Source organism: Tetrahymena thermophila, assembly GCF_000189635.1.
Source record: "Tetrahymena thermophila SB210 genomic scaffold scf_8254697, whole genome shotgun sequence".
NCBI classification, from domain to species: domain Eukaryota; phylum Ciliophora; class Oligohymenophorea; order Hymenostomatida; family Tetrahymenidae; genus Tetrahymena; species Tetrahymena thermophila.
The window spans coordinates 966,761-992,093 of NW_002476463.1; the positions used below are offsets into that span (position 1 = coordinate 966,761).

The 25,333-nt window shown below is 22.1% G+C and overlaps 9 protein-coding genes across 9 annotated transcripts; all 9 read left to right on the top strand. All coding sequences in view use genetic code 6, as the record gives it.

Annotated features, from left to right (window-relative positions):
* Positions 1-392: 392 nt before the first annotated feature.
* On the top strand, positions 393-1,463 carry TTHERM_00083860 (transmembrane protein, putative; the record flags this gene model as incomplete). The annotated part of the gene is made up of 4 exons (XM_001012632.2): positions 393-571; positions 629-807; positions 868-1,014; positions 1,228-1,463. 4 exons carry the CDS (start codon positions 393-395, stop codon positions 1,461-1,463), a joined length of 741 nt encoding a protein of 246 aa, XP_001012632.2.
* A 956-nt stretch (positions 1,464-2,419) lies between these two features.
* On the top strand, positions 2,420-2,800 carry TTHERM_000083849 (transmembrane protein, putative; the record flags this gene model as incomplete). The annotated part of the gene is made up of 2 exons (XM_012796792.1): positions 2,420-2,716; positions 2,792-2,800. 2 exons carry the CDS (start codon positions 2,420-2,422, stop codon positions 2,798-2,800), a joined length of 306 nt encoding a protein of 101 aa, XP_012652246.1.
* Positions 2,801-3,785: 985 nt separating this feature from the next.
* On the top strand, positions 3,786-5,375 carry TTHERM_00083850 (transmembrane protein, putative; the record flags this gene model as incomplete). The annotated part of the gene is made up of 3 exons (XM_001012631.3): positions 3,786-4,372; positions 4,431-4,630; positions 4,690-5,375. The coding sequence occupies exons 1-3, from the start codon at positions 3,828-3,830 to the stop codon at positions 5,373-5,375; spliced, it is 1,431 nt and encodes a 476-aa protein (XP_001012631.2). The 5' UTR covers positions 3,786-3,827.
* Positions 5,376-6,412: 1,037 nt separating this feature from the next.
* On the top strand, positions 6,413-7,897 carry TTHERM_00083849 (transmembrane protein, putative; the record flags this gene model as incomplete). The annotated part of the gene is made up of 3 exons (XM_001471216.1): positions 6,413-6,954; positions 7,011-7,171; positions 7,233-7,897. 3 exons carry the CDS (start codon positions 6,413-6,415, stop codon positions 7,895-7,897), a joined length of 1,368 nt encoding a protein of 455 aa, XP_001471266.1.
* A 2,224-nt stretch (positions 7,898-10,121) lies between these two features.
* Positions 10,122-11,491, top strand: TTHERM_00083840 (transmembrane protein, putative; the record flags this gene model as incomplete). The annotated part of the gene is made up of 3 exons (XM_001012630.2): positions 10,122-10,300; positions 10,359-10,525; positions 10,578-11,491. 3 exons carry the CDS (start codon positions 10,122-10,124, stop codon positions 11,489-11,491), a joined length of 1,260 nt encoding a protein of 419 aa, XP_001012630.2.
* Positions 11,492-14,920: 3,429 nt separating this feature from the next.
* TTHERM_00083830 (transmembrane protein, putative) lies at positions 14,921-16,417 on the top strand (the record flags this gene model as incomplete). Its single annotated transcript, XM_001012629.2, has 3 exons — positions 14,921-15,465; positions 15,528-15,715; positions 15,765-16,417. 3 exons carry the CDS (start codon positions 14,921-14,923, stop codon positions 16,415-16,417), a joined length of 1,386 nt encoding a protein of 461 aa, XP_001012629.2.
* Positions 16,418-17,681: 1,264 nt separating this feature from the next.
* Positions 17,682-18,897, top strand: TTHERM_00083820 (transmembrane protein, putative; the record flags this gene model as incomplete). The annotated part of the gene is made up of 3 exons (XM_001012628.2): positions 17,682-17,956; positions 18,014-18,171; positions 18,233-18,897. 3 exons carry the CDS (start codon positions 17,682-17,684, stop codon positions 18,895-18,897), a joined length of 1,098 nt encoding a protein of 365 aa, XP_001012628.2.
* A 1,459-nt stretch (positions 18,898-20,356) lies between these two features.
* TTHERM_00083810 (transmembrane protein, putative) lies at positions 20,357-21,847 on the top strand (the record flags this gene model as incomplete). Its single annotated transcript, XM_001012627.2, has 3 exons — positions 20,357-20,898; positions 20,956-21,113; positions 21,174-21,847. The coding sequence occupies 3 exons, from the start codon at positions 20,357-20,359 to the stop codon at positions 21,845-21,847; spliced, it is 1,374 nt and encodes a 457-aa protein (XP_001012627.2).
* A 1,630-nt stretch (positions 21,848-23,477) lies between these two features.
* Positions 23,478-24,735, top strand: TTHERM_00083800 (transmembrane protein, putative; the record flags this gene model as incomplete). The annotated part of the gene is made up of 4 exons (XM_001012626.2): positions 23,478-23,487; positions 23,551-23,655; positions 23,945-24,308; positions 24,537-24,735. The coding sequence occupies 4 exons, from the start codon at positions 23,478-23,480 to the stop codon at positions 24,733-24,735; spliced, it is 678 nt and encodes a 225-aa protein (XP_001012626.2).
* Between the last annotated feature and the right edge of the window lie 598 nt (positions 24,736-25,333).

The following is a 25,333-nucleotide window of genomic DNA, read 5'->3' on the forward strand; positions in this document are numbered from 1 at the left end:
TAAATAAAATATATCATTGATTTAAATAACAAATGGAAAATAATAGTGCTCCTATATTTTTTTATAATCAAAATAAAGATCCAGACCCAGATCAAAGAACTCATTTCTTTGTAACTTAAGCATAGACCCTATTAGTTGCTATACTTGTGACTGGACTGATGCAACTGTCAAATTATTTAGCTAGTTATCTGATTACTTGCTGTCCTATCTACTTTTTTTTGGTAGTAATTTAATACTATGTATTCTGGAAACCGAAAGAAGATTTGACTGATGCTTTTAATTTTTATAATTTCTTAATGTTTTTTATCTGCTGTCCTATTTTTTTTACTGTTTTTTTTTCATTCTTTCATCCTACAGCTTCTATTGAATTCTAAAAAGTAGATAACTGTTAAATGGTTGGTTAGCTAAAAGACTGGATAGAATGGAATGAGAAATATTCTATTCTTTATATTAACTTTGAATACAAAGGTTAATAATACCTAGGCTAAGCATGTGCTTCTGATTAATTTGAAGGAAGTACTATCAGTTCCATATTTCCTTACAAATTTTATAACAAATACGACTCACTACAGTAATTAAATTATTTTATGTTTATTAAATTAACTTTTAATTAATACTTAATCAATAGATGTGGGTCTGATATTAAAAATAATACAGACACAAATGATACTAGACTATTACTTCAAGATGAATCAAATAATATAAGCATAAATCAAACTCATAGATTTTTAGCTGTAGGTGGAGGCGGAGGAGGAGGTGGTGGCGGTGGTGGTGGAGGAGGAGGATTCGGAGGTGGATCCCATGGAGGTAATTTAGTCTAAATTTTGTAAAAATTGAATTAACATATATTAATTAAATTATTTTAAGGAGGTAGTTGCAGTAGAGATTATTTATGGAGCTAAGTTAAAATAGCTAGTTGGTTATGTTTACCTAACAAATTTAATATTTCTTACTACACAGAACCACAGTCTTGTTATGTCAATTTTTTTAGAGGTGAAAAAGCCATTGAAAATGGTATTGGGAGAGCTCCTATGAAAGATTAAAAAAATTTTCCATTAATATCATATAAAGAGCGCGCTTATTACCCAAAAGCAGATCTAATTTGTTTGATAATATTTACTTATTACAATTGGATTTTATCATTTAATTTAATATTTTAATATACTTCTAATGCAATACTAAAGAAGTTTAGAATTTTTAAAGTGAAAATTAATAATAATTTATAAGACCAAATTAGTAAAATTGAATAAAATAATTAAGATTAAATAGTTTAGTTGAATAATTTACCAAATAAATCTGATAATAATCAAAATTAAAATGAAATTGCTTAATCTAAAGCCACAGATTAATTATAAACAAAAGTAAATTATGTTTAATAACCATATTTTAATAACTTTAAAGATATTTAGTTGCCTAGTAGAATTGATTTTGGGTAAAATAAAAAAACTGAAACTCTCGCTTGACATAATATTTATTAATTTTTTAATATTGAATACTAAATTAGAATATTTTAGATTTTGATAAGTAAATAAGAAGAAACTGTCTACGTTTACCTATTTTTATTTTTTTGTTTTTAGTTCTCATAAACTATTAATCAATCAATTTATAAAAAATTCAATTTTTTTGATAATTTATATTTAAAAATCACCATAAATTTTATGAATTTAATTAAATAAAAGTTTATTCTTTAAATTATTTGATTAATGTATATTTAGAAAAATAAATTTTCCTCTGTTATTTTTTGTTATTTGACAACTATAATGAAATAATCATATAAGTTATTTTTTTAAAAGAAATAATGAAGTTGGAAATGGAAATTTAAAACTCCAATTAAAGATTTATTTTGTTCTCCCTTAATATCAAATAAAAAAGTTATTTTTCTAAAGTAGATTTATCTTGCTTAATTGTTTTTTCTCATTACACTTGTTGGGTATTAAAATTAACTTTTTATTTTCTCGCACAACAAAATATTTGATTAAAAAAATACCATAATACCTCCAAAATCGCGACGATAGTTTTGACAAGGAATGACCTATATTTAAAAAAAATTCCTTGAGGAATGGATCAAAATTTAATTTCATTCATCTTAAATAACTAAAAATTAAAAAATATATTAATAAAAATTTAATTGAAAATGAATTAAAAATTAATTCAACCAACTTATTAGATAAATTTGTAAGAATGATTAAATTTATTGTTTTTTGATTGGATAATCTTATTAAGGTTGGAACTTAATAAATTTTACTGTAAATAATAAATCCAAATTAAAAAAAAATCTTAATTATCGTATTGGTTATAACTATTTTCAAAAAATTTTCTAATTAATATAAATTAAATATTTTATTGTAATTAGCAAGCATAGATTACTTATAGAAAAATTAAAAATAATAACAAATTATTTAATGTTTTAAAATAATTGATGGGTTAACGATGTTTTTGTAAAATTTATAATAAGAAAAAAATGAGCAAATTTCTGTTTTACTTAAAGAAAGATTAAATATTTGAATATTTCAGTAAATTATTTTAGAATTAAAAATAATTTTAAGGTTTTATTACAGGTTTTATGTAACTTTTGAATCATCTGGTCATATGTTTAATATATTGCTGTCTTATTTATTTTTCATAATTTCCAGATTGTAATTTGTTTTTTGGAAACATGAAACTGATCTAACTAGCTAAATTAACATATGAATTTAAGCAAATTTTGAATACGAAGGTAATTTTATTCATTTTGATTATTTCATTTTTTTTTACCATTATTAGTTAAATATTATTTAACTACTAAAATTAGAATTTATGAGAGCAAAGACATTTAGAATTACAATTACTCTTCTTAAAATTTAATAAATAGAGCTTTAACATAATTTTAGTAGTATATATATTTGCATAGCTATATATTATGTGTTTTAACTATACATATATACTGTACATACATACATTTAACTAAAATTTGCTTTAAAGACAAATTTAATAAAGTTTTCAATAATGAGCACTGATTATTTTTTTTTAATAGAAAATTTAAAAAAATTAGCTAATAATTAGCACTTTAAAATAATTGATATATAGACAATGTTTTTATAAAATTTATAATAAGAAAAATATTAAAATCAATAAAATTGAATTTAAAGCAAATAGCTCAATAGTTATTACCTTTAATTTATGCATTTTGATAAAATATTTACTATCAATCCTACTAATTTGTAAACTTACTTAAAATTTATAATAATAAATTAATAATTTTAGGTTTTTTTATATTATTTAATGTTCAGCTTGATTTAGTGTTTATTTAGTTTGTTTTAAAAAAATAATCAAATTATTTTTCTAATTCACTAGATACAATTTATTAAATTAAATTTTTATCTTTGGGCACTTAAATTAACTCTATATGTTGAATGAGTGGTCAGTAAATAAATATTGGTTGAATGATACAAAAATTATGTATGGATTTCACAATAATTATTTATTTTCATTTACATAAAAATAAATTTAATTCTATCAAATTTTAAGAGCAAAAGAAGCTAGAATTTATTAAGTCTTTACAAAATTCTAATCTAAATGTTTCTATAGCTTTTAATATAAGCCATAAAATCATAGGATAACGATTGTAAATTAAATTAGAGCAAATTTACTTTATACTGATTTGAGAAATTTATTATTTTATATTAATTAATTAATAGGTTATGCTTGTAGAAGGATTTAAATTTTAACTTTCTCTTTGAAATTTGATTCATAGAAAAACGCTTAATAGTAGATTACCAAAATAAGTAATACTTAATATACAAGATTATTTTTTAGGTAATAATAAAATTAATATTGAAAAGTTAGAAATGGAAGAAGAGAAAAAAGAAGCTCCTACATTTTTTTACAATGAAAATAAAGATCCTGATCCTGATGAGAAAGGACATTTCTTTATTACATAACTATAAACTTTGCTTGTGGCTATATTTATCACAGCAATGATGCAATTTTCAAATCACTTAGCTGCATACTTGATTTATTGCTGCCCAATGTATTTCTTTATAGTTTTTATTTAATGGTTCGCTTTCTGGAAACCTGAAGCTGATCTTACAATACTCTATAACATATATAATGGAGTAATGTTCATTGTTTGTTTACCTATATTTTTTGGTGTCTTTTTTGCTGTTTTTCACCCAACTGCTTCTTTAGAATTTAAATAAGTTTAGAATTGTCAATTGGTAGGATAATTAAGCAAATGGATCGAATTTAATGAGAAATACTCAATTCTTTACATTAATTTTGAATATGAAGGTTAGCAATACTTAGGATAAGCCTGTGCTTCTAATTATAACGATGCAAAGACAATTGCTCCAGTTCTTCCTTATAAATTCTATTATAAATACGATTCAATGGCGTAAGTTATTTTTTATTATTTATATCTTATATAACGCACACAATTATTACTTAAATAGATGTGGTCCTCTTGATGGAAATAATACTGCACCATAATATCATAGATTATTAACCTATAAAGATTAGAATTCAACTGAATTTAATAGAAATGAAAGAATTCTTAGAACTGGAGGTGGTGGTGGCCATAGCGGTGGCGGTGGCGGTGGAAGTAGCCATAGCAGCAGTAGTAGCTTTAGTAGTGGCAGTCGAAGTTCATCTAGTATGAAATATTTTTCCTGTTTAAACTTAACATAAATTATTTTATTTAATTTTTAAAAGGTTCTTGTTACAGAGACTATAAATGGAGTGATGTAAAAATAGCTAGCTGGTTGTGTTAGGACAGAGATTTTGATATAGAAGAATACATGTCTCCAAAGTCATGCTATGTGAATTTTTTTAGTGGTAATAAAGCATATTAAAATGGACAATAAAGAGCTTTTATGAGAGATTCATATAATTTTCCTTTGATAGCTTATAAGGAACATGCATACTATCCTCAAGCAGATTTAGTTTGCTTAATATTATTTAGCTATTATAATTGGATACTTTCATTTAATTCTATATTTTAGTACACAGCTAATTACTTTCTCAAAAAAATTAGAAGAACCAGTGAAAAGAGATAGATAGCTGTCTAGGCACTAGAATTTAAACCAAATCCAAACCAAAACCAAAACCCAATATAAATTGAATAAATTAACAAAGAAACACCAATAGTATTTTAAATAAACTAACAATAAGTAAATCCTATTGATAATGTTGATTGTATGCCTTAACCATAATATATGCAATAATACATATTACCTTAAGCCTAGTTTGAATAGCATTTAAATAACCCATAAGTATAATATTTTAATCCTGTTATTGCAATGGTTGGACCCCAACAATAACTAGATCATTAAAATGAGGATTATATTGTAAAATAACCTGTAAAAATAGATCATACTTTATAAAATCCTATGCTTTGATTTTGTGTAAATATATTTTTGTATGAAAAGTTAAAAAAAATATTTTATATTTTAATTTTAATTTACAATTTATAAATTTATATTTCTAAAAATTCTTAATTTTGTTTTAGATCAATATGAATAGTAAAAATATAAGTTATAATTTTTTAGAAAAATTACAAAATTTGTTTAAAATATATTTTAAAAACTCTCATAAATAAAAATATTCATATGGTATCATTTTATTATCAAAGCTAATTAAATCAACATGATAGTTTATTAAAATAATAATTTATTTGTCTAAATTCTACTTTTTACTATAACTGCTTAACCTAAATCAAATAAATTGTTTGAAATGGGTAATTATAAGATTATTATATTTAAAATTGCATATAATTCAGGATATAAATATAAATAAATTATTTATTTAGTAAAATACACAAAAACCTTTATCATTCTTTAAAATTATTTTGTAAAAAGCTCTTAAATTATAGTTAGTATTTTTTTGCAGTCAAATGAATTAGATTAATATTGTAAAAAATCAAAATAATAACTGCCTAAATTTTATTTTTCCAACTATTTTGATGCTTAAATCAAATAAGCTCTTAGAAAAGGGCTTTATAGTTTGTATATATTATTATTAAAATAAAAATTAATTATTGAATGACGAACTAAAAGATGTTTAATAGATAAAAATATTAGAAATTTTCTATATTTTTGGAAATTAATCACACAATTAGTTAGCTTTTTAATTTGTGAATTTATTTTTAATGATGCTTCAGAATAAGTTGTTATAAAAATATGAATTAATATTTATTATTTTTTTATTAATAAAAATCATAGCTATCCTTATTGAATGCAGAAATTGCCATAAAATTATTAAATAAACCTAAAAAAAAAATAGATTATGGTTATAGAATCATTTAGATATATTTTTGATTAAATTGTTTGGATGAAATTTATAAATAATAGGCTAATAAAGTAATTAATTTCTAATATGTAAGATATTATCATTTGATTAAAAGTTGAAGAAAAAAAGGTGTAATTTTAAGAAAAGCATGGAAGAGCAAAATAAATAATCACCTGTGTTTATTTAGGACAAAAATATAGATATGCCTGATACAAAAGATCATTTCTTTGCCACACAAATCTAGACTTTAGTTTTGGCAATATTTATCACAGCCATGATGTAACTTTCTAATCGTCTAGCTATATATCTAATTTACTGCTGCCCTATGTATTTCTTTATAGCTTTACTTTAATGGTTAGTTTTTTGGAAACCAAAATGCGACCTCTCATTTTGGTTTAACATATATAATTTTATTATGTTCATAATTTGCTTGCCTATATTTTTTGGAGTATTTTTTGCTGTTTTTCATCCAACAGCTTCTTTAGAGTTTAAATAAGCTTAGAATTGCCAATTGATTGGTAAGTAAAGTAAATGGATAGAATTTACTGAGAAATACTCCATTCTTTATATAAATTTTGAATATGAAGGAAAGCAATACTTAGGATAAGCTTGTGCTTCTAATTTCAATTAAGCTGGGACATCTAACCCAATTTATCCATATTAATTTTACTACAAATATGATAAAATTGAGTAACTTTATTATCTTTTCTTTATAAAAATTTAATAATAACTCTTTTATTAATTAGATGTGGTCTAACAGATGGAAATTCTACAAATCCATAATATCGCAATAGAATGTTATCCTAAAATTATTCTAATTAAACAAATCCATATAATAAACAAAGAATTCTTAAAAGTAGCGGTGGTGTTAGAACCAGCTACAATGATTTAGGTAGTTCAGGATCTAGTAAAAAATAAATTTTATAGTTTTTGTTTTAATTGTAAGTATTTTTATATCAATTTAAAAGCTGCATGTTACAGAAGTTATTTATGGAGTAAAGTAAAAATAGCCAGCTGGTTATGCATGAATAATGAATTTGACGAAGAAGATTACATGAAACCTCAATCGTGCTATGTTAACTTTTTTAATGGAGAAAAAGCAGAGTAAAACGGAATATTAAGATTAGCTATGAAAGATTAAAATAGCTTTCCGTTGGTAGCATTTAAGTCCCATGCTTACTTCCCTGAAATAGATTTAGTTTGCTTAATAATATTTTCCTATTATAATTGGATATTATGCTTTAATTCTTTATTTTAGTACCCTGCTTATTATCTTCTCAAAAAGATTTCAAATAAAAACAACTAAAAAGTCATGCCACTAGAAATTTAGTCATAATCTATTTAACAGGAACTCTAGCAAAATTAGTAGCAACCTATTTAACAGGAGTAGTAAAATAAACATAAATTGAATTTTTATCCAAACTTAGTTCAAATAAATTAACAATAAATGGATGTCAGCTTGGATAATTAAAGTGATTATGTTGTTTAGTCTTTAAGGCCATAAGATCAGTTTTAATAATCGTTTTATTAATAGCCAGACTCGAGTTAAGTTCCAATTCATATAAAACATGGGTAAACATATTAATATGATGTATAATAGGAAGATAGCTCTGTTAAATCTTGTAAACTCTGATACTAAAATTTGAAATCTTCTTCTTTAAATGTTTTCATAATATTTTTATGTTTGTGTATGCTTTTTTAAAAATGCCAGAGTTTATTATAAAATTTGTTTTTCAATTCTTAAATTTTATCTCTCTATTTTTTTTATTGAAAATGGAAATTAAATTAAAAAAATAATAGACTAACATGAAAATAAAAAATAGATTTTTTGTAATGTTTCACAATTTAGCTGGTCAGTTTATTGTTTTATAAAATATATAAATACTTCACTTTAGAAAATTAATTGTTTTTAATAGGCTAAATATAAGTCTGTTTTTCTATAAATTAAAATTTATGAAGGGTTTAATCTTTAAAGTAAATTATTTTTAGCATATTAATCCTACCTAAATTAAAAGAAAAATCTTACTTACTCTGCTATTTATATATTTAGATTTGTAAATTTAAGTTTTTTAAAATAGATATTTAATTAAAAAAATTTAATTTAAACTTAAACATTTGAATTCTTAAGAATAAATTTATGATCAATCTTTTGAAAATATTTATTATTAAGAAAATAGAAGGAAATCTATAAATAACTTATGCTAACATAAAAGATTAAACAATATGTTTTAAATTAATTATTCCTTTTATTTTAATTAACAAAACTGTTGATTTATAAATGAATCGTTAAAAATTTTTATAATTTGATATAGAAATATAATTTTGAAATAATACATTTACTTAATTATCTAATTTAATTGATAAAATCGAGCTCATTTACATAAATTCAATTAAGAGCAACTTTTCTGCTTTAATTTTTATTTGCTCATAGAATGATTAAACTTTTGGTGATTAGAGTATATTATTATGTAAATTAATATTAATTTTAAGATTTTCAAAATAAATGATTTTAAATTTTTGAGATTCCTTCGTTTTTATAATTTATTGATTAAAAGTAAAATTTAAAGAAAATGGAAATGGAAACACCGCAAAAACAATCACCTAAATTTTTTTACAACTAAAATAAAGACCCTAATCCTGATGTTAAAGGTCACTTCTTTATTATAATATGCTTTTTATAACACTTATTACAGGTCTTATCCACCTTTCTAATCATCTAGTCTTACATTAAATCTATTGCTGTCCAATTTATTTTTTCATAATTTCCATAAAGTGGTTTGTATTTTTTAAAAATTAAATGAAAAATAATTTTAATTAATGAATATTTGCTGTAAATAACAAAGAATATTATAAAGTAATTATTTTAATTTAATTAAATGAAAAAAGAATGAAATTTAATAAATAGAGATCATTTCAACAGAAATAAACAAAATATTTTGAAAAATTCATCATCTTTTCAGATGAATTTTCAAGTTTGATCATCAATTTAAAATTTTTGCCAATAATAAATTATAAATTTCAAAATACTTATTTTCCAAGGGGCGTGTTAAAATATGAGAAACAAAAATATTTATAATTTTTTTATTATTATTAAATAGTTTCAGAAAAAAATTTATTTTATTTTATTTTTATAACCCTCAAATATATTTTCACATTTTTGATTATTAATTTTTTAAAATTTACATAAAAAATTAGTTTTTAAAATAAATGAATATTTAAGAATTATTATTTTTTACACTAGTTATAGAAAATGAGTTTTATCATTTATCAATCAATCTATTTTATTTATAATCAACTCAAAAAAAGAAGAAATTTGCTCTAGCTCGGATTAAATTAACTTTCTTCTTTAATTTTTTTGAGCTAATAAGTTTATAGAAAGATTTAAATTAATTTAGAAAGACTCATCAATTAGTTGATTAAAAAAGTTAAAGGGCTATAAAAGTAAATAATTTCTGATTTCTTATTCTATATAACTAAATTAAAGAAAATTAATATAAACAATGAAAGAAGTATCATTTATTATATTTAAAAATTATAAAAAAGACAGTCATTATCAAGCGAAGTGCCATTTCTTCATCACATAAATATAGAGTTTATTTATGTTTATTCTTATTACAGCCTTGATGCAATTTTCAAATCATTTAGCTGTATATTTGATTTATTGCTCCCCTATGTATTTCTTCTTAATCTGCTTTTAATGGTTCGTTTTTTGGAAACCTGAGTCTGATCTTACTAAACGCTTTCATATATTTAACACAATTATGTTTATAATTTGCCTACCCATATTTTTTGGCATATTCTTTGCTGTCTTTCATCCAACAGCATCTTTATATTTCAAATAAGCTTAAAATTGTTAGATGACTGGTAAGCTAAGCAATTGGATAGAGTCTACAGAGAAATATTCAATTCTTTATATCAACTTCGAATACGAAGGGAAAAAATACCTAGGATAAGCTTGTGCATCTAGTTTCTTCTAAGCTAAAACAATTAGCCCTATCTATCCATATATATTTTATTATAAAAATGATTATATTTAGTAAGATATTATTTTATTTATGAATATTAAATAAATTATATATCTTTTTATTTATCAGATGTGGTCCTACAGATGGAAATAGGACATCTCCACAATATCATAGAATATTACCCTAAAATAATTAGAATCAAATATAAGTAGATAATCATCAAAGACTTCTAAAATCGAGTAGTAGCCATAGTAGTAGTAGTAATCCTAGTTCTAGCTCTAATTCTAGTTCATCTGGTATAATATAGATTTTTGTGTTTAAAACTTAAATTTTTAAATTATTTAAAAGAATCTTGTTTGGGAGAATACCTATGGAGTGATGTTAAAATAGCTAGTTGGCTATGTCAGGAAAAATATTTTAATGTAGAAGATTATATGGATCCTAGGGATTGTTATGTTAACTTTTTTAATGGGAACAAAGCATTTATGAACGGCTTATTAAGATATCCAATGAAAGACGTATATAGCTTTCCTTTGGTTTCATATAAGCCTTATGCCTACTTTCCTAAAATTGAATTAATATGCTTGATATTATTTAGCTATTATAATTGGATATTATCATTTAATTCAATATTTTTGTACACCACGAATTGTATTCTCTAAAATATGAAAAACCTTTAAAAGCATATGCTTTTTCTAAAAATAATACCAAACCCAACAAAATAGGAGTAAACTAGTTAAGAGTTACTTAAATTGAAGCCAAAAATAAATTAATTAGATTAACCATAAATAAATGCAGTTATCAATAACTAGATTCATGATATACCTTAACTATAATAAATTGAAAATCCAATATTGTCACCAAATCAAGATTAACAATAATTAAATTCTTCACCATAAATCAATTAAGTTCAAAGATATTAAATAGAAAGAGTAACAGAGTAAAATAACATGTATAGTGAAGATAATGTTCTTAAAAGAGATATTGAAATTTTAAATCCTAAGACATTAAATGAAATACCAGCTCAGACATTAGCTGGAGTAGAAGATTAGCTAAAAATAGATAATGAAGATAAGTAAAATAATATGTATAGTGAAGATAATGTTCTTAAAAGAGATATTGAAATTTAAAATCCTAAGACATTAAATGAAATACCAGCTCAGACAATAGCTGGAGTAGAAGATTAACTAAAAATGGATAATGAAGATAATATTATTAAACCTGGTTTTGTTAATCATTAAATTTAAAAATCTATATTTTGACTATGCTTTCTTTGTTCAGTGTTTATAAAATATTAATTTAGATTTTAATCAATTATTAAAATTTTTTTGCTATAAAGAATTAAATGTTTTTAATAAATATATATATATTCCTAAAATATGAAGAGATCAATAGGATAGATACAACAAAAATTTAGTGAAAAATACTATTTAATTGATGAATATTTGTTGTAAATAATTTAAAATAATGATTTTAATTTAATTGAATCAAAGGAGAATAAAATTAGAGGAATTGAAAAAATAGAGCTCATTTAAACTAATATAGAAAACTCTGACTTAAAATCTTTTGAAAAACTCATCAATTTTACTTTTCAAGTTAGATCATCAATTTTACATTTTTTGCTAAAATAAGCCTCACTATTTTCTGAAAATAAAATTTTTTTGTTATTTTTATTTAGAAAATCGACTTAAATTAGAGTTTTCATTTAAATTTAGAAAATTTGATTTTAAATAAGGCTTAATTAGAAAAATAAAAATAAAAATTTACATTAAATATTATAAAAATTATTAAAATAATATAATAAATTATAATTAAAAAATAATATCAAAAAATAAAAAATGATTGAAAAATTTGAAAAACTTATTTTGTTATTTAATTAAAAAGTTATGCTAGTAGAATGATTTAACTTTTTAAGTTTTTGGTATTAATTTATTAAAAATTCTTTATAGAAGATTACCAAATTAATATAATAGTTAATTCACAAGATTATTAATTAGGCAAGAACAAAATTAATATTGAAAGGTTAGAAATGGAAGAACAGAAAAATGAAGTTCCTACTTTTTTTTACAATGAAAATAAAGATTCTGATCCTGATGTGAAAGGCCACTTCTTGGTTACATAATTATAGAGTTTATTTGTAGCTATATTTATCACAGCAACGATGCAATTTTCAAATTATTTAGCTGTATACTTGATTTATTTATTGTTACCTAATTTATTTCTTTATTTTATTTATTTAATGGTTCGCTTTGAAGGAAACCTAAAGCTGATCTTACATTACTCTACAACATATATAATGGATTAATGTTCATTATTTGTTTACCCATTTACCTTAAGCCTAGTTTGAAAAACATTTAAATAACCCATAAGTATAATTTTTTAATCCTGCTTTTTCAGTGGTTGGGTCCCAACAATAATAGATCATTAAAATGAAGATAATATTGTCAGATAACATGTAAAAATAGATATTTCTTTATAAAATCCTATGCTCTGATTTTGTGAAAATGTAATTTTGAAGTAAATGTTTTTAACATAATATATTTTAGTTTAATTTAATTTAACTTATAAATTTAAAACTTTTTAACTATAAATTAAATATTCAAACTTTTGTATTAGATTTCAATATCAATAAAAAACTATTATTTTGAAAAAAAATTATCAAGGTTCTTTAAAAAATATTTTAAAAGCATTCATAACAAAAATATTCATATCGATTAATTTATATCCTCAGAACTAGTCAAATTAATATTGTAGTTTATCAAAATATCAATTTATTTGTCTAAATTCTACCTTTAATTAAAACTGTAATGACTAAATAAAATAAATTATTAATTCAGGATAATATAGATGTATCATATTTAAAATCACAATTATTTTTTTGATAATATAAATAAATTATTTGATTTTTTTAAAAATACACAAAATTCTTAATCACCATAAAAAATATTTGATAAATAACTTATAAATTAAAGTTTTCACATGTATTCATTCTATCCTCCAAATAAATTAAATTAATATTACAATAAACCAAAATAATAATTTATTTGTCTAAGTTTTATTTTTTACAAAAATTTTAATGGATGTGCTCCTATAGATAGATGGTAATACTATTGACTCTTCATATCATAGATCATTAACCTAAAATTATTATAATAGAACTGAAACAAATATTACTTATAGAATTCTTAGAATAAGAGGATGACGCAGCATCAATGGTAGCCATATTATCATTTATTTTCTTTTAGGTCTATTTTTTATTTTATTCAATATATTTTTATTATTTTTTCAATAAATTAATTAGAAAAACTGTTTGAATTTAATTTAAATTATAATATTTATTAAATTTTGTTTAAACTTAAAAAAAAATATTATGATTCTAATTACATTAAATGCATAATTCATTTCACCTAATTAACAATGTTAAAATTTAATTTTTTGTTTATTGCTTACGAAATTAAATTTTTTTGAAAAAACCTTTTATTTTAATTATTAAATAAAATTAATTTAACTTTAAGCAAAAAAATGTTAGCTCAATATTTAAAATTGATATGAATAAACAAACATTCTTTGAAAAAAATTATAACTTTTATTAACTAAATTTTATATACTTTAAATAAGTAATTTAATTTCAAGGTAATGGATTAAATATTTAAAATTAAAAAATACTTTGCTTGTATTTGAAGGAATTTATTATGAAAAAATTGGTATTTATTCTAAAATACTGAAATTTAATAACATTAATTCTTTCCTATAAATTTAAATCTTCTTAGTCAATAACTTAATTCTACAGTTAATTTTTTTTATTTTTATTATTTTTAAATTGTTCTGAAAAGCAATCGCTGATTATTTTTGTTAATAGTAAATTTTAAAAAATTAGCAAATTATTTAGAGTTTTAAAATAATTGAGAAAAATATTATTATTAATAAAATTGAAAAAAAATAACTATATAATTAATTACCTTCAATTTATGCATTTTGATAAGATATTTACCTCTACCACATTCAATTGATAACTTTCATAAAATTTGTAATAATAAGTTAATAGTTTTATGTTTTTTTTTTCATTATTTAATGATCAGTTTAGATTTCTTATCTCAATATAGAGTTTATTTAATTAAAAAAAAAATAATTAACTTATTTGTCTAACTTAATCAAGATAATTTATTGATTAAATTTTATCTATAAGTACTTTAGATTAACGCTTGAATTTGAATATCTTCTATTTATTAAAAATAAGCAATGGTAAAGAAAATCAAAAATAAGTAGAATGGTTCGTAAATAGATGGTGGGAGATATAGAAATTTAGTAATTTATTTTGCAATAATTTCCTCTATTTATTTCCTTAATAGTAAATTTAATTCTGTAAAATTTTAAGTACAAAAGGAGCTAAGAAATTACTAAGCCTATACAAAATGCTAAGTTAAATTTTTCTATAGCCTTTAATAAAACCATAAAATCAAAGGATACGATTGCAAATTTTATTAGAGCAAATTTACTTTATATTGATAGAGAAGCTTATTATTTTAGTTAGTTAAAAGTTGATCTTGTTAAAAGATTTAGATTTTTATGTATTTCATTGAATTTTGCTTGGTAGATAAACGCTAAATAGAAAGTTATCAAAATAAATAATATTTGGTATACAAGATTATTATTTAGGCAAAAACATAATTACTAATATTGAAAAGTTAGAAATGGAAGAAGAGAAAAAAGATGCTCCTACATTTTTTTACAATGAAAATAAAGATCCTGATCCTGATGTGAAAGGCCACTTCTTTATTACATAAATATAAACTTTGCTTGTGGCTATATTTATCACAGCAATGATGCAATTTTCAAATCACTTAGCTGCATATTTGATTTATTGCTGCCCAATGTATTTCTTTATTGTGTTTATTTAATGGTTCGCTTTCTGGAGACCTGAAGCTGACCTTACATTGCCTTACAACATATATAATATAATAATGTTCGTTATTTGTTTACCTGTATTTTTTGGTGTCTTTTTTGCTGTTTTTCACCCAACTGCTTCTTTAGAATTTAAACAAGCTCAAAATTGCCAATTGGTAGGATAGTTAAGCAAATGGATTGAATTTAATGAGAAATATTCTATTCTTTACATTAATTTTGAATATGAGGGTAAGCAATACTTAGGATAAGCTTGTGCTTCTAATTATAACGATGCAAAGACAATTGCTCCAGTTTTTCCTTATAAATTCTATTATAAATACGATTAAATAGCGTAAGTTATATTGCGTTATTTTTATCTTATATAACAATAATAATTATTACTTACTTAAATAGATGTGGTCCTCTCGATGGAAATAATACAGCGCCATAATACCATAGGTTACTAAGCTATAAAAATTTAAATTCTACTTAAGTTAATAGAAATGAAAGAATTCTTAGAACAGGAGGTGGAGGTGGCCATAGTAGTGGTGGAGGAAGCTCCAGCAGCAGTGGTAGCCACAGTAGTAGCCGTAGTTCAACTAGTATGAAATATTTTTTATTTATAAATTTCACATATTTTTTTAAAAAAAGGTTCTTGTTACAGAGACTATAAATGGAGTTATGTAAAAATAGCTAGCTGGTTGTGTGAGGACAGAGATTTTGATATAGAAGAATACACGACTCCAAAGTCATGCTATGTCAATTTTTTTAGTGGTGATAAAGCATATTAAAATGGACAATAAAGAGCTTTTATGAGAGATTCATATAATTTTCCTTTGATAGCCTATAAGGAACGTGCTTACTATCCTCAAGCAGATTTAGTTTGCTTAATATTATTTAGCTATTACAATTGGATATTATCATTTAATTCTATATTTTAGTACACAGCTAATTACATTCTCAAAAAAATTAGAAGAACCAGTTAAAATGGGTAGACAGCTATCTAAGCACTAGAATTTAAACCAAATCCAAACCCAATATAAATCGAATAAATCAATAAAGAAACACCAACCATAAATTAAATTAATTAATAATAATAAGTAAATCATAATGATCACGTTGATTATATGCCTTAACCAAAATATGGGCAATAACAACTAATACATTAAAATTAGATTGAATAATTATTAAATCCTCTTTTTGCATTGATTGGACCCCAACAATAACTAAACCATTAAAATGAAGATTAAATTGTAAAATAACCTGTAAAAATAGATAATTCTTTATAAAATCCTATGCTCTGATTTTGTGTAAATATATTTTTGTGTTAAATATTTTTAACGAATTTAATATTTTTATTTTATTTTAATTTAACTTTTAAATTTATAAATTTGTGGTCTGTCTTCAAAATTCACATTTTTGTTTTAGATCTCTATATTAATAGAAATGTATTAATTTTTTTTATTTAAAAAAATATCTAACAAATTTTAATTGGTTTTTTATAAAAACAACATTACAGTTTATCAAAATAATAATTTACTTATCTGAATTCTACCTTTAATTACAATTTTAACTCATAAATCAAACAAATTGTTTTAGATGGGATATTATAAGATTATCGTATTTAATCACAATCAATTTAGATATAAATATAAATTATTTTTTTTAAAGCACGCAAAAACCGATCAACTAACTTTTAAAATAATTTTGTAAGCAACTAATAAATTATAGTATTTATATGCAGTCATTTTATCCTCGAAGTAAATTAAATTTATATTACTATAAATCAAAATAATAATTATCTAAATTCTATTTTTACAACTATTTTAATACTTAAATCAAAAAAACTCTTAAAAAATGTCTTTTTACAATTGGTATTGATTATCGTAATTAAAATCAAAATTAATAATTGAATGACGAATTAAAAGATATAGATAAAAATATTAGAAATTTTCTAAATATTGTGAAATTAATCACACAATTAATTCGCTTTTTTTATTTTTTGTGAATTTTTAATGATGCTCCTGAATAAGTAGTTACAAAAATATAAATTGATATTCATTATTTTTATTAGTAATAAATGTAATGACCATGCTTATTAAATGCAAAAATTACCACAAGATTTTGAAATAAACTTTATCAAAAATTAGATCATGGTTATAGTAGCATTTAGATATAGATTTGATTAATTGGTTTGAATGAAATTTCTAACTAAAAGGTTAATAAAGTAATTAATTTCTGATATTTAAGATATTATCATTTGATTAAAAGTAGATAAAAAAGTATAGTTTTAAGAAGAGCATGGAACAACAGAATAAATAACCATCAGTATTTATTTACAACTAAAAATATGACATTCTTGATACAAAAGTTCATTTCTTCACCACATAAATCTAGACTTTAGTTTTGGCAATATTTATCACAGCCATGATGCAACATTCTAATCACCTAGCTTAATATCTAATTTATTGTTGCCCTATGTACTTCTTTATAGTCTTAATTTAGTGGTTCGTTTTTTGGAAACCAAAATGTGACCTTTCATTTGGGTTTAACATATATAATTTTATTATGTTCATAATTTGCTTACCTATATTTTTTGGAGTATTTTTTGCTGTTTTTCATCCAACAGCTTCTTTAGAGTTTAAATAAGCTTAGAATTGCTAACTGATTGGTAAGTAAAGTAAATGGATTGAATTTACTGAGAAATACTCCATCCTTTATATCAATTTTGAATATGAAGGAAAGCAATACTTAGGATAAGCTTGCGCTTCTAATTTCTATTAAGCTGAGACATCTAACCCAATTTTTCCATATTAATTTTACTATAAATATGATAAAGTTTAGTAACTTTAATTTCTTTTCTTTATAAAAATTGAATAATACCTCTTTTTATTAATTAGATGTGGTCCAATAGATGGAAATTCTACAAATCCATAATATCCTAATAGAATGTTATCCTAAAATTATTTAAATTAAACGAATCCATATTATAACCAAAGAATTCTTTTAAGAAACCGTAATGGCAGAAGTAGCCTCAGTAGAGGTAATTCAAGATCAAGTAAAAAATAAATTTTTTAATTTTAGTTTTAATTGTATGTATTTATATATCATCTTAAAAGGTGCATGCTACAGAAGTTATTTATGGAGTAAAGTAAAAATAGCTAGCTGGCTATGCATTGGTAATGAATTCGATGAAGAAGATTACATGGAACCTAAATCATGTTATGTTAATTTTTTTAATGGAGATATAGCAACCTTAAACGGAATGTAAAGATTAGCTATGAAAGATTAGAATAGCTTTCCGTTGGTAGCATTTAAGTCTCATGCTTACTTCCCTGAAATAGATTTAGTTTGCTTAATAATATTTTCCTATTATAATTGGATATTATCTTTTAATTCTTTATTTTAGTACACAGCTTTTTATCTTCTCAAAAAGATTTCAAATAAAAACAACTAAAAAGTCATCCCACTAGAAATTTAACAATAATCTATTTAACAAGAACTCTAGCAAAATTAGTAGCAACCTATTTAACAGGAGTAGTAAAATAAACATAAATTGAATTTTTATCCAAACTTAGTTCAAATAAATTAACAATAAATGAATATCAGCATGAGTAATTAAAGTGATTATGTTGTTTAATCTTTAATGCCACATGATCAGTTTTAATAATCGTTTTATTAATAGCCAGACTCTAGTTAAATTCCAATTCATATAAAACATGGGTAAACATTTTAAGATGATCTATAAAAAGATGATAACTCTGTTAAATCTTGCAAACTCTGATACTAAAATTTGAAATCCTCTTCTTTTAATGTTTTCATAATATTTTTATTTGTTAAAATCTATGTTATATTTTAATCTCAATTATTAAGAAATAAAAGTTTTGAAGTAAATTTCAAGAATTTCATTTTATTTTTAGAAATTAAATTTTATTTGGATTTTTATTTTCATGTTTGTGTATTTTTTATTTTAGATAATAGAGTTTTTTAAAATATTATTTTTTCAATTCTTAAATTTCATCTCTATTTTTTTATTGAAAATTATTAAATAAATTTTGATTTATATAAATTTGGTATAAGATTTAGCATTGAAAATTTAAAGAGATAATAAAATAAATTGGTTATTTATTTATTGTCATATTTATTCTAACAATTAATTTCTTTTAATTTTTTTAAGAACAATAGATTTATTGCTTTTAAAAATTGATGTCAAATTTTTAGCTAAAACATTGAAAATTTAAAAAAGAGATTTAATGCAATTCAAACCTATAGTAGAAAAAATGACTTTAGAGCTTTATGTTTAATTATTCTATATTGACCAAGATTTTTATTTATTTATTATAAATATAAATTTTATCAATTAGTGTTGTGCTTACAGTTATGAGGTGAAACTTAATATATATTTAATAAATTATATGTTTATTATATATTTGATTATAAAATTTAATTTATTTCGCGAGAAAGCTATAGCTTGGGATTAGTATTGGGGTTGATGTTAAATTTTTTGCTGGTTTATTATTATGCAGTTTAAAAAATAGCACTTCCAGGAAATTAAATTCTGCTATTGAGCTCTATTTTATAGCAAAATTAAAGTTAACTTTGAAAGAAATATTTTAATGAGACATATGTATAGATAAACCTTTATCATTCTTAAAAATTATTTTGTAAACAAATAATAAATTATAGTATTTATATGCATTCATTTTATGCTTGAAATGAATTAAATTAATATTAACATAAATCTAAATATTAATTGTATAAATTCTATTATTACAACTATTTTAATGCTGATATCAAATAAACTCTTTGAAAATGGCTTTTACTCTTAGTAAAGATTATAATAGCTACAATGAAAATTAATTATTGAATGACGAACAAAGATGTTTAATAGATAAAAATATTAGATATTGGGAAATTAATCACACAACTAATTAGCTTTTTAATTTGTGAATTTTAATGATGCTTCAGAATAAGTTGTTACAAAAATATAAATAGATATTTATTATTTTTATTATTAATAAATATCATAAATATGCTTATTGAATGTAGAAATTACCACAAAATTATTAAATAAACTTAAAAAAAAATTAGATTAGGGTTATAGAAGAATTTAGATATATATTTGATTAAATCGTTTGGATGAAATTTATAAATACAAGGTTGATAAATTAAATAATTTATAATATTTAAGAAATTATCATTTGATTAAAAGTAGAAGAAAAAAGTGTAATCTTAAGGAAATCATGGAACAGCAAACAAAATAACCACCTGTGTTTATTTACAATAAAAATTATGACACTCCTGATACAAAAGATCATTTCTTTGCTACGCAAATCTAGACTTTAGTTTTGGCAATATTTATCACAGGCATGATGCAACTTTCTAATCATCTTGCTATATATCTAATTTATTGCTGCCCTATGTATTTCTTTATAGTATTACTTTAATGGTTGGTTTTTTGGAAACCAAAACGTGACCTCTCATTTGGGTTTAACATATATAATTTGGTTATGTTCATAATTTGTTTGCCTATATTTTTTGGAGTATTTTTTGCCGTTTTTCATCCTACTGCTTCTTTAGAATTTAAATAAGCTTAGAATTGCCAATTGATCGGTAAGTAAAGTAAATGGATAGAATTTACTGAGAAATACTCCATCCTTTATATCAATTTTGAATATGAAGGAAAGCAATACTTAGGATAAGCTTGCGCTTCTAATTTCTATTAAGCTGATACAACTGACCCAATTTTTCCATATTAATTTTACTACAAATATGATAAAGTTTAGTAAGTTCATTTTCTCTTCTTTATAAAAATTGAATAATACCTCCTTTTATTAATTAGATGTGGTCCAATAGATAAAAATTTTACAGATCCATAATATCCTAATAGAATGCTATCCTAAAATGATATTCATTTACCTAATTCATATAATAACCAAAGAATACTTAAAAGAGGTGGCGGTAGTAGAGGCGGGGGCAGCAGAGGTAGTTCAAGATCAAGTAAAAAATAAATTATTTAATATTGTTTTTAATTGATTGTATTTTTATGTAATTTAAAAGGTTCATGTTACAGAAGTTATTTATGGAGTAAAGTAAAAATAGCTAGCTGGCTATGCATGGATAGTGATTTCGATGAAGAAGATTACATGTAACCTCAATCTTGCTATGTTAATTTTTTTAATGGAGATATGGCAGCATAAAACGGAGAATAAAGATAAGCTATGAAAGACTAAAATAGCTTTCCACTGATAGCATTTAAGTCTCATGCTTACTTCCCTGAAATAGATTTAGTTTGCTTAATAATATTTTCATATTATAATTGGATATTATCTTTTAATTCTTTATTTTAGTACCCAGCTTATTATCTTCTCAAAAAGATTTCAAACAAAAACAACTAAAAAGTCATCCCACTAGAAATTTAGCCATAATAATAGCAATCTATTTAACAGGAACTCTAGCAAAATTAGCTACAACCTATTTAACAGGAGTAGTAAAATAAATTTAATTTGGAATATTTTCCATACCTAGTCCAAATAAATTAACAATTAAAGAATAATAATCTCGATAATAATAATGATTATGCTGTTTAGTCTTTAATGCCACAAAGTGAGCTTTCATAATTGTTTTAGTAATAACCAGATCCTAACTAGGTTCCAATTCATACAAAGGATGGGTTAACACATTAATATAATCTATAAAAAGATTATAATTCTGCTAAATCTTGTAATGACTGATATTAAAATTTAAAATCCTCTACTTAAAATGTTTTCATAATATAATTATTTGCTAAAACTTAAGTTCTATTTTACTCTCAATTATTAAGAAGAAAAATCTTAAGAAAGATATATTTCTTAAATTCCAATGTATTTTTAGAAATTAAATTAAAATTGGGTATTTTCATGTTTACTTTTGCGTATACTTTACATAAAATGATAGATTTTTTATAAAAATTATTTTTTCAATTCTTATATTTGATTTAAAATTAATTTATATCTATCAAATATTTCTTGGTATTTCAACTCAAATAGTAACTTTTACTTTTTGAAATATATTTTTTAACTAACCATTTTTTATAGCACTTCCATCTATTAAATTCTTGTGGACATGCAAAGTAAGAATTATCTATAAATTAGGGTACTTAAATAAATAATTTTTTTAATTGTTATCAAAAAATCTTTGTTAATTTTGAGCAGAATTTTTGTATTTTTATTAATTTTTTTTAATCCACGCACTATAAAAAATTTAAATAAATAATCATTAATTATAATTATTACTATTCATAATTCTATTAAATTAAAAAGAAAATTTATTTTCTTTTGTTACTAAAATTATCTACTTGATCACTCATTATCAGTGATCAAGCATTTTTAAAATAGCAATTTGCTATTATTTAATTAACAGATACTCATCTAAAAATATAGAGATAGGTTCCCTTAATTTTGTAAATTACAAAACAATTCATAAATGAACTGTTTCATATTTTTATAATACAAATTTTAAATAGAAAAATATAATCTTTGAGATAATTAATTTAGTGAATTAACCAAATTATTAATTGGTAAATTCGAGCTTATTTACATAAATTAAATTTAGAGCAACTTTTTTACTTTAATAGAATTATATTTTGCTCATATAAGAATTAAGCATTTGGCGATTTCACTGTATTATTTTGTAAATTTACAATTTTAAGTTTCAAAATAAATGATTTTGCATTTTTAAGAGTCTTTCATTTTTTTAATTTTTTGATTAAAGGCAAAATTTAAAGAAAATCGTGATGGATACAGTACAAAAATAATCACTTATATTTTTTTTCAACTAGAATAAAGACCCTGATCTTGATGTTAAAGGTTAATTCTTTTTACTTAAATCTAGAATGTGACTTTTGCAATACTTATTAGAGGTTTTATGTAACTTTCTAATCATCTAGCGATATATTTAATAAATTGTTGTCCTATTTATTTTTTCATAATTTCCATAAACTAAGTAGTTTATTTTTTGGAAACCTAAAGCTGATCTAACTATTTGCTTAAGTATATTTAACAGGATAATATTTTTTGTATGTGTACCCATATTTTTTAGTGTATTTTTTGTGATTTTTCACCCAACAGTTTCTATTATATAAGTGTAAAATTGCTAAGTTATTGGATAGCTTAGCGATAGTATTGAGCAGACTGAAAAATACTTGATTCTATATATAAATTTTTAATATGAAGGTAAACAATACTTATGATCAGCTTGCGCTTCTAATTTTTATAAAGCTAAGACAGTTAGTCTGATTCTTCCTTTTAAATTATATTATAAATATGATGATGTTAAGTAAGATAATATAAAAAAACTTTTTTTAATTATTTTATCAAAAATAAGATGTGGTCATGTAATAATACTAATACTTAATATTATAGATTATTATCATAAAGCATTTATAATCAAACTAAAGCACATAAATTTTAAAGAATTCTAGAAACTGAAGGAAGCAGGGGTAGTGGCATTGGTGGTAGTATTAATAGTCACAGTAATAGCCGTAGTAGCTCTAGCTCATTAAGTTGGCAATATTTTTTTATTTAAAAATAAGAATAAAAAATATTATTAAAATACTTGCCATAGGCCTTATAAGTGGAGTTAAGTAAAAATAGCAAGCTGGCTATAACTTTGATGTAGAAAACTATAAGAAACCTTGATCATGCTATGTTAATTTTTTTATTGGAACCAAACCAGCTTTGAATTGTAGATTAAGATCTGCTATGAAAGGCTAATATAATAAGTAGCTCTAGTTCATCTGGTATAATATAGATTTTTGTGTTTAAAACTTACATTCTAAAATTATTTAAAAGGTTCTTGTTTCAGAAGTTACATATAGAGTAATGTTAAAATAGCTAGCTGGCTGTGCCAGGATAGTGACTTCTACGTAGAAGATTATATGTATCCTCAGGATTGCTATGTTTACTTTTTTAGTTGGAATGAAGCATTTGTGAACGGTTTATTAAGATCTCCAACGAAAGACATATATAACTTTTCTTTGGTAGAGTATTAGCCTAACGCCTACTTTCCTGAAATTGAATTAGTATGCTTGATATTATTTAGCTATTATAATTAGACATTATCGTTTAATTCAATATTTTTGTACACCACAAATTATATTCTCTAACAAATGAAAAAGCTTAAAAAGTAAATGGCTGCTCTATAACTAATACCAAGGTATAATAAAAACCGAATATTAAAGGAGTAAGCTAATTAAGATTTACTAAAATTAAAGCTAAAAATAAATTAAATAGATTAACTATAAATAAATTCTGTTATGAATAACTAGATTAATATAATACCTTAGATTTAATAAATAGAATATCCAATATTGTCTCGAAATCGAGATTAAAAAGAAATAAATTCTTCACCATAAATAAATTAAGATAAAAATTATACAATAAGTAGAGCAATTTAGTAAGATAATATATAAAATGAAGACAATATTCATATAAAACAAACTGAAATTTAAAATCCGAAGAAAGTAAATGAAATACCAGCTCAGACAATATCTGGAGTAGGATATAAACTAAATCTGGAAAATGAAGATAATATTATTAAATTTGATTTTATAGATAATTCAATTTAAAAATCTACATTTTGACTATTATATTCATAGCTTTTAAAATTTAAGCTTATATTTTAATCGATATTTAAAATTTTTTAGATTTAAATTATTAAAAAATCTAAATTAAGATTGCTAATACTGAAATTAAAATATTAAATTTATTATTTTAAGCTAATTTTGCTTGTTACAAATTTTAATTGTTTTTATTATTCTCTTTTTATCAAATTTTAACAAATTTTTGATATCAATTAATCATTTTTTTTTAATTTTGGATGAAAAAAAATATTTTTTTTTTACACATTTTATAAAACACTATTTCTCTTTTAAAATTGTGAGTGTTAATATAAATAGATGGTAATTAAGGAGAACATATAGTATTTTATAGTAACAATTAATTTTATTTATTTATTCAAATTATTAAATTATCATCAAAAATCATATTTTTAAGAAAAGATGAAAATTTATTAAGTCTTTTTATAAAATTAATCCAAAAATAAGCATTCATTATTAATTTAATCAAAAATATACTTATCAATTTTACTTATTTACTCAATTTAAAATGATAAATATTTTTATTATGCTTAAGTAACATTTTTATTTATTTACTTGCTAAAGATTTAAAATTAATTTAGAA